Source organism: Pecten maximus, unplaced genomic scaffold (genome assembly GCF_902652985.1).
Source record: "Pecten maximus unplaced genomic scaffold, xPecMax1.1, whole genome shotgun sequence".
Lineage (NCBI taxonomy): Eukaryota > Metazoa > Mollusca > Bivalvia > Pectinida > Pectinidae > Pecten > Pecten maximus.
Window position 1 is genome coordinate 1 of NW_022979326.1, and position 9918 is coordinate 9918.

General features: G+C 36.3%; 1 protein-coding gene across 3 annotated transcripts; it reads left to right on the forward strand.

The window, feature by feature from the left end:
• Window positions 1–2733: 2733 nt before the first annotated feature.
• On the forward strand, window positions 2734–6831 carry LOC117318490 (DNA polymerase delta subunit 2-like). 3 transcript variants are annotated; one of them, XR_004530378.1, is made up of 5 exons: window positions 2734–2923; window positions 3140–3267; window positions 3641–3742; window positions 5985–6206; window positions 6359–6831. XR_004530378.1 is itself a non-coding variant. In XM_033873469.1 (5 exons), the coding sequence occupies exons 1-4, from the start codon at window positions 2739–2741 to the stop codon at window positions 6140–6142; spliced, it is 573 nt and encodes a 190-aa protein (XP_033729360.1). In that variant the 5' UTR covers window positions 2734–2738; the 3' UTR covers window positions 6143–6147; window positions 6224–6829. The 3 variants fall into 3 exon arrangements, 2 of the variants coding, with proteins under 2 accessions (XP_033729360.1, XP_033729359.1); XM_033873469.1 differs by having other exon boundaries at window positions 5985–6147; window positions 6224–6829; XM_033873468.1 differs by having other exon boundaries at window positions 5985–6829.
• The last annotated feature ends 3087 nt before the right edge of the window (window positions 6832–9918 follow it).

Consider the following 9918-nt stretch of genomic DNA (forward strand, 5'->3'; position numbering starts at 1 on the left):
CTCAATTTGCACAGATTAGTAAAATGAAGGGAAAAGTAGAGAAAAGATCAATCTGACATGGAACTTATGAAGATCATTCAATGGTGGGCGCCAAGATCCCTCTGGGATCTCTTGTTTCGGCATGGCCATCTAATTTGGTTTTGGCCCCGGATATAACGCGACAGGTGGCGTTCTGGTCAAGATGAAGTATGTGATTGGTCAATGTAGCGGTCAATGCAAAATGCTGAATATGCAAATGTTGTGACATATACGGAAACAAAAATGGCTTCCAATGTAAATCGACTGCGGTTGAAAACTATAACAGCTTCCGCAATGAAGAGAATAATAGGAAAATGGGTCAAACACAATCCTAGAATTAAACTTGGGAAGCAGTACAATAGATTGTATAAGTTCAAACATGAAAACAGCAGTAATACGGACGCCGCTCGTATTCTGCTTGATTGTTTGATAGTAGGTCATGATAATCTCGGTAATATTTACACAAATACAGTCTGTACCAGTACATCGCTACTGTCACTATACTATATGAACAGTGTTTACACTTATTTACACATAAATATGTGTGCCGTAATATTTACAGAACGTGTTATTTAACATTTAAACCACTGTGTATAATATCGTTATCCAACTAACCCAGATGGAATATAGATATCGCCTTGTCAACTATCGTGTGTTTGTGTTGCCACGATTTCAAAACAGTCACGTAATGATCTAAAAATAATTTCCGCGCTAAATTTAGAGGGGGATTCCCAACTAAATCGAGTGGTCAAGCTGGACATAGGGATTGACTTTGAACATTGGAACAGGACAGAAACATAACTGGAAAGGAACAAAACGCGTACATTCAGTGAAAATTGCAACGTTTTTACCGTGATGTCCCTTTTAAATTGAATGCAAGCTGAATAAGTGGATGCATCTATTCAAATGACACATTTGTAGTCTTATTATCACCAAAAATGATTCAAACTGATATAATTTTGTTATCCGTGCTGAAACTGTGCATTTATTAATTACATCGTAGTTCGTTAATTAACTTCACCAGTAGTTTTACATTATAACCACCAGCATTAAAACTATGCCGTTTATCTTTTTTAAAGATATTTCTTGTTGGAGATGTTGACACTTATAGCATTCCTTGCTGCTTAGTGCAATTGCCATTACACGTTTGTGTTTCTGCTTGTGCAATCAGTATTTCATTCAATATGCAGACGGAGCGAAATGGAATTTCTTCAGGACACAATTAAAAAAAAAAAAATCATTTTAAATAAATAAGATGACTATTTCCGAAGGTGGTAAATTGTAACTTCTATTGCTGAAGAAAAATACAGATGAATCTATTGGTGTTTTTGATTGATAAAAATTACTATTTGTCGGAATTGTAGCACCTTTGATTATAGACTTTTATGATATAAATATTAGTGCTGTAACGATACATCGATACGTATCAATATATGTTCGTTTTGTGCCGCGATACGATACATCGATACAGTCATCCCTGTATCGTAATATCGCCGGCATGGGTGCGGGTCCATGTAACACATTTCAGTAAAACGCTTGTAACCGGATTGTATGAAGTCGCCAATGCAGAGCGCCTTGATGATTGCGAATAAATATGGACAATGGCTAACGCTGACAGCCATGTGTAATTCCGTTTAACTTCATCTCTCTATCTATATTTATATCTTAGTACTAAACCTCCTCCGACTTGTAAATCAAAGATATTCGTTGACTTGAAACAAGCCAAAGGTCCACGGCACATGGAACTTACCTATCGAAGTAGAGTATTCAGTATTGCCATATTCACAGAATGGGAGGCGGAGTTAACGTATTCCGGGAACACAATAACTTGAATTCGCATTAAATCGGCATCGCCCTCATTTGACAATTTTACACCACCAGCAAGACAAGTATTGAAAACCGAAAACCGTGGACAGGTTTAACACAAATAAAGCCGAAAACCACTATGTTTAAAAGCTGATAGCAAACATGCTACATGATGTATCGATAACTTGTTTATAATAAATGATCTGCGCCCTTTTCGGCAGTGGAAATGAATGTTTCCGTGAGTTGTAACTTGTTGCACGTTGTTGACCCAAGGTATAACATTCAGAGTCGACAATGTTTCAGTGACAAGACTCAAGAGTCCTGTTTATATTTGACATTTATTTAGATCTGTTTAATTCTACTGTTTTTGTTTAAAATTTGTTCAATGAGTGTCATTAAAACTTCAGATTGAACGTTAAATATTGTTCGATTTGTTTCAATTTATGACAATTTCACGTATACGCGATACGTATCGTATCGTGATGTCTGTATCGCAATACGTATCGTATCGTGACATTGTTGCCGATACACAGCACTAATAAATATACCTAATCCAACATTGAATAGAACAGTTAAGAACAGAAAAAATACTGTTGCAGATCATCTACCTCACTTATATCTCGCATACCAGCACTCCAAACTAAATCACTTGCATTATATCTATGGCAGGGATTCCTGTCTATTTATATCCATGATAGGGATTCCTGTCTATTTATATCCATGGTAGGGATTCCTGTCTATTTATATCCATGGTAGGGATTCCTGTCTATTGAATATCCATGGCAGGGATTCCTGTTTATTTATATCCATGGTAGGGATTCCTGTCGTAGGGATTCCTGTCTATTTATATCCATGGTAGGGATTCCTGTCTATTGAATATCCATGGCAGGGATTCTGATTGGATACATGTTTTAATGGAATGGCTTTATTTTTTATTGCAGTCATGTGTAGATGTTGATGTAATGTCAGGACAGTTTGACCCGTCCAACTACATCCTTCCCCAGCAGCCCCTACACAAGTGTATGTTCCCTCAGGCCTCCAGTTACACCACCTTCCATACGACCACCAACCCCTACAACTGTAGTGTGGATGGTGTTAGGTAAGGTCTCCCCAGTAAACAATGATCATTATATTAAAAATAATTACATATACTGATATAGTTAGCATATTTGTATTCTATAATACAGTTGACGTAATTCCATATATATGATTGCATTTTGAAAAATTATTGTTCGATCTGAAAGAAGTTTCCATGAGTCATTGGTCACCACTGCTTAAGAGGTAACGTGTTAAATGTGTGAATTTTGTATTTCAGCATAATTGGTACTTCTGGTCAGCCAACACATGACATAATTAAATATAGTACCAATGATGATCCCGTGGATATTTTGGAAAAATGTTTAAGTTGGGGACATCTCGCTCCTACTGCTCCTGACACACTAGGTAATTTAAAGTAGTGTAATTATTGTACCTGTCAAATAAAGAGTGATCACTATATACCTGTAATGATACGTTATGGAGTGATCACTATATACCTGATACATTATGGACATTGTCTTGCAGCTTCTATGTCCCTATGGTACTATTAAGTATTAATATTACACAGGTTGATGTATTATAATTATTTTTTATGTTCTCTGATGCACTGGCTTCATATTAATAATGTATAACATATAATATTTCCTGATGAATTTGTTCTTAAATTTCAATGATGCATGAAGATTGGTTTCTGGACTAACAATTCTAAAATTGATATTACAAAACTACCTGAATAAATGCTGTGTAAACACATGAAACAGTTCATCATATTTTTCAGGCTGCTATCCATACTACGGAAAAGATCCATTTATATTAGAAGAATGTCCTCATATTTATTTTGCTGGCAACCAGTCATCTTATGGCTGCAAACTTCATAAAGGTAAGAAAGACCCTTCTATAATAATATAAAGGTTAGTCAAGGTGGTAGAGTTGCCTCCCTTTGGCCCATAACCTGACAAAGAATACACCACATATTCATTTGCTCTATAAAAATATTTGACCCATTTGGAATTGTTGTTATATTACCGTAAAAACATGTGTAATTTGTGCGTCGGTGTAATTTTCACAGTTACATTTTGGGGCTTAAAATGCTATAAAAACATTCTATCGGTATATTTTTTGCCCATAAAAATTTTGACTAAAAAATGATGTCCCAAAATTGAGGTATGAAACTGTCATATTATCACCAAACATTGCTTGAAATTATTTTAGTAAATACTTAACAATTAATCATATTGATTGGTCATTTTTTATTTTAAAGGAAATTGCAAAATTGCTTCTTTTTTATTTTCTTTGAATCGACCAAAAGAGGAAAAGTTGCGCTACCATACTGCCGTGCACGCAACATATAAATATTCATTAACTTGCACATAATTTCAACAAAAATAAAATAAGGTAATCACTTTTGATTACATATATACCACAACATGTATGCCTAATTATTACCACAATTAAGCTTAATGCCATAAGTCTGAAGACAGAAATTAATGTCCGCTTGGATCAGTGCGTATTAGTAAACACTTCCTTCGGAACTTACAATGTAGCTAGCAGCTGGTGGCCATGAAAATAGTGTGTAACTGACCTTGTGGAGGCTTGTTTACTAATCATATCACCATTGCTGGGCTATTTATAGCTTGTGTATATATACACATCTTTTCCCCTCAGGTATTAGACTATTCCAGGCACAGTTTTGAGATTGGGCATAGTCCATTTCTAGGGTTTAAAGCATGTGCAGCATCACATGTACTAGTCCATGTGTAGGACCCGTGTTTAGACACTAACAAGCTGATGGGGGTAAATGGAGATAAGAAACACTTGTGTTTTGACACTAACAAGCTGATGGGGGTAAATGGAGATAAGAAACACTTGTGTTTTGACACTAACAAGCTGATGGGGGTAAATGGAGATAAGAAACACTCAGAGTATTAAGTAGACTTAAGATTACAGTAACAGACAGATAGTCAGTAACAGATACCGTATTTGACCTAATAAGTGCGCAGGGCGCGGGTAATTGACAGTGGGGGCACCCTTATTAAGATTAGTTATTCTGAAGTTTTATGAAACAGATTATACCTTATAGCAGAATACCCAAGGCTGTGGAAACTGTAAAATATTCAGTCATAAAAATATTCCAGATGAAGATATCTATTCATTATCATATATTAAGCTTAAACATCACTTGAATATGTTCAAATTGAACTCTTTTGTGTTCTTTTTTTAGACACAGGTAATTTCCCAGATCATATCAGACATTGTTTTCTTTGACCTAATAATTGATTTACAATGTCTTTTACTAGCTTTCTGTTCTGAACAAAAGTTATTTATCAACAAGAATGAAGTCTTTTAATTTATCTTCAAATAAAGATGGTAAGTTATTGTTTGTATGTGTGTTTAGTTTCGGGTGCTCTTTGCACTGACATGTCATCTGTAGGAATAGACAAAATGTGGCGAAAACTTGTGTTCCAGTTACTTAATTTGCTGAAGAAAATTGAACACATTAAGTAGCAAAACATTTCACATGAATTATTACTTTTGAACACCATTTTGACACTCGGTCAAAGATTTATTTTCCTTGAAAAAGGTAGGGACGCCCATATTAGGTCAAATACGGTAAGAGGGGATGATTTCTCAACCAAACAAAAGAATTCAGTTTATGGGATTCAAAGATGGTAAGCCCATCATCATGGCAAACTTTTAAACAATACCATTGATAGGCTAATTGTTTAATGAATTTGTCATGTAGTAGGTACCTATACATTACTTTATTATCTGACACATCTAACAAGAGTACATTTCTGTGTACATGTTTCTTAATCTTCAAGTTCCCTACAGGAATTTCTGATTTTTCCAAGATGGACATTGAGAATTGACAATTGTTTTTTTGTAAAATTAACTTGAAAACGTCTCTAACTGTATAATTTCACACCCTCAACTTCAAACTTTATTTCAGCACAAAAAAAACTGTAAATTACCTGGATTTTTATGGTATTTGGATGCAGACTTTTTTGGTATGATCCAAATGTACCTTTCCTTTAGAGGTTATAGGTGTTGGCCATGCCATCTCTCGTTCGGGATCAGAACATATAAACCTGTAGAGGTGACAGCTGTCTTTGATGTTACAGGTCCCACTGGTCAGGAGGTATTGCTTGTCAGCGTCCCGAGGTTTTGCCAGACCAGCACGTGCGTTCTCATAAACCTGAAAACCCTGGAGTGTCAGGCTGTAGAATTTAGCACAGACTTTCCTGAGCCAGCAAAGGAGAGTCCTGATGTGGATAAATGATGTTGGTAACAAGCAGGAAAACAGACCTTTGTCATACATACCTCACACATTGTACTATTCTGATGTAGATAAATGATGTTGGTAACAAGCAGGAAAACAGACCTTTGTCATACATACCTCACACATTGTACTATTCTGATGTAGATAAATGATGTTGGTAACAAGCAGGAAAACAGACCGTTGTCATACATACCTCACACATCGTACTATTCTGATGTGAATATAAAATGTCCATAATGCAAGCAAACATCAGCCACCATAAAGCTGGAGTCTAATGCTGGGATTTTGCAGTCGGGTCAGACGATGAACGAGGAATTCACTTCTTACGACCCATTGTCACAACATATAGGTTCCGAGTGTGTTGTTTTGACTGTATGATGTGTACCAAACATTACAAAGACCAAGACAGTGTGAGAAATCTTAAAATTCTGGGATTTCTGTTTCATGGTTTCCTTGCTGGTCTGTTGGACGAGAAATAATTGTGTGAAGGTCCTTTAGTACCTGTATACAAGTACCATGTGAAGTATCTACTACATAGATGTATTGATGTACAACATATACATGATATGTATAACATGCTGGCAGTGCTGTGATTTTGCCAGTTACTTGCACCAAAATGAAGAAATGCAATTATTTATGAATATTGTGCATATTCTTGTTGAGAGATAAAAGTCAAAATCAGAAGTACATTCGGATTTGTTTGTAGTTTTTATATGTCTGTCAAATTTGATGGGAGTATTACGGTTTTGTGATGTCCGCCCATCTGTCTGGGAATCTCCTTTTTTTTTTATTTGACCGATTTCTTTTAAACATGCTAAGGTTCATAATCTTGATATGATGTTGTGTTTCATTGAAAAGAATTTTGATTTGACGATTGTTGCAAAATTTATTGCCCATTGTTTATTTATTTCAGTATTTGATTTAAATATGAAATATATATGAAATTCAATTTAGTCTCAAAATGTTATCACTATTCTTATTTAGGGTATATACATATATAATGATCAATGTGTTGTGATATGAATCATATTGTGACCATTTTACCATGAATTATAATTCATTTCTGTTAAAAAGTTGATAAGTTGTGAATTCTTCCAACACCTTTGATTTGCTCACGAGGCAATATTTGTGTTATTTTTACAAGGTAGAATCAATTTACAGAGTAGAGACAATTTGTGTAGAGACAATTTGTGTAGAGACAAGTAGTGTGGTAGATTTAGTTAATGTTGCTGGTTGTACAACTGGATACACATTCAGAAACATTGTGGTTCTAAAGATCAATTATCATTATTTACCATGTTACCCAGTGAATACGAAACCGCTACAGAGCTATTTATACGAAACCATTGCAGAGACAATTATACGAAACTGTTACAGAGCCATTTATACGAAACCGTTACAGAGCCATTTATACGAAACCGTTACAGAGCCATTTATACGAAACCGTACAGAGCCATTTATACAAAACCGTTTACAGAGCCATTTATACGAAACCATTGCGGAGCCATTTATACGAAACCGTCACAGAGCCATTTATACCAAACCGTTACAGAGCCATTTATATGAAACCTTCACAGAGCCATTTATACCAAACCGTTACAGAGCCATTTATACGAAACCGTCACAGAGCCATTTATATGAAACCGTCAGAGCCATTTATACCAAACCGTCACAGAGCCATTTATACCAAACCGTTACAGAGCCATTTATACCAAACCGTTACAGAGCCATTTATACCAAACCGTTACAGAGCTATTTATACCAAACCGTTAGAGCCATTTATACCAAAGCGTTACAGAGCCATTTATACCAAACCGTTACAGAGCCATTTATACCAAACCGTTACAGAGCCATTTATACCAAACCCGTTACAGAGCCATTTATACCAAACCGTTACAGAGCCATTTATACCAAACCGTTACAGAGCCATTTATACGAAACCGTTTACAGAGCCATTTATACGAAACCGTTACAGAGCCATTTATACGAAACCATTACAGAGCCATTTATACGAAACCGTTGCAGAGCCATTTATACGAAACCGTTACAGAGCCATTTATACCAAATCGTTACAGAGCCATTTATACCAAACCATTTACAGAGCCATTTATACGAAACCGTTACAGAGCCATTTATACCAAACCGTTACAGAGCCATTTATACCAAACCTTTACAGAGCCATTTATACGAAACCGTTACAGAGCCATTTATACGAAACCGTTACAGAGCCATTTATACGAAACCGTTGCAGAGCCATTTATACGAAACCGTTACAGAGCCATTTATACCAAACCGTTACAGAGCCATTTATACCAAACCGTTACAGAGCCATTTATACCAAACCGTTACAGAGCCATTTATACCAAACCGTTACAGAGCCATTTATACGAAACCGTCACAGAGCCATTTATACGAAACCGTTACAGAGCCATTTATACGAAACCGTTACAGAGCCATTTAGAGGTGCTGTCTCACTGAAATAATGGAAGTTGTAGACAGTAGTATAACACACTATAGTCACATTATTCTGTGTGGGACCTGTTCAGATCTTGTCTGTTCACTATTTTTAGCCCACCATCATCAGATGGTGGGCTATTCAAATCGCCTTACGTCCGTCGTCCGTCCGTCCGTAAACAATTCTTGTTATCGCTATTTCTGAGAAAGTGCTGAAGGGATCTTTCTCAAATTTCATATGTAGGTTCCCCTTTGTCTGTAGTTGTGCAAATTGCATTTTGGGACCGATCGGAAAACAGCATGGCCGACAGGCAGCCATCTTGGATTTTGACAATTGAAGTTTGTTATCGCTATTTCTGAGAAAGTACTGAAGGGATCTTTCTCGAATTTCAGATGTAGGTTCCCCTTGGTCTGTAGTTGTGCATATTGCATTGTAGGACCGATCGGAAAACAACATGGCCGACAGGCAGCTATCTTTGATTTTGACAATTGAAGTTTGTTATCGCTATTTCTGAGAAAGTGCTGAAGAGATCTTTCTGCAATTTCATATGTAGGTTCCCCTTGGTCTGTAGTTATGCATTTTGCATTTTGGGACCGATTAAAAAACATTTGCATTTTGGGACCGATTACAAAACAACATGGCCGACAGGCAGCCATCTTGGATTTTGACAATTGAAGTTTATTATCGCTATTTCTGAGAAAGTGTTTAAGGGATCTTTCTCAAATTTCATATGTAGGTTCCCCTTGGTCTGTAGTTGTGCATATTGCATTTTGGGACCAATCGGAAAACAACATGGCCGACAGGCAGCCATCTTGGATTTTGACAATTGAAGTTTGTTATCGCTATTTCTCAGCAAATAGTGAAAGGATCTTTCTCAAATTTCATTTGTATGTTCCTCTTGGTTTCTTATTATGCATATTGCATTTTGGGACCGATTGGAAAACAACATGGCCGACAGACAGCCATCTTGGATTTTGACAATTGAAGTTTGTTATCGCTATTTCTCAGAAATTGCTGAAAGAATCTTTCTAAAATTTCATTTGTAGGTTCCCCTCGGTCTGTAGTTATGCATTTTGCATTGTAGGACCGATTAAAAAACATTTGCATTTTGTGACCGATTAAAAAACAACATGGCCGACAGGCAGCCGTCTTGGATTTTGACAATTGAAGTTTGTTATCGCTATTTCTGAGAAAGTGCTGAAGGGATCTTTCTCAAATTTCAGATGTAGGTTCCCCTTGGTCTGTAGTTGTGCATATTGCATTTTGGGACCGATCGGAAAACAACATGGCCGACAGGCAGCTATCTTTGATTTTGACAATT

Coding starts and splice junctions, on each gene's coding strand:
- LOC117318490 (XM_033873468.1), top strand. CDS start 2,739: ATGGAATGGCTTTATTTTTTATTGCAGTCATGTGTAGATGTTGATGTA. Junction 2,924..3,139: donor TGTAGTGTGGATGGTGTTAG/GTAAGGTCTCCC, acceptor TTTGTATTTCAG/CATAATTGGTACTTCTGGTC. Junction 3,743..5,984: donor TGGCTGCAAACTTCATAAAG/GTAAGAAAGACC, acceptor TTGATGTTACAG/GTCCCACTGGTCAGGAGGTA.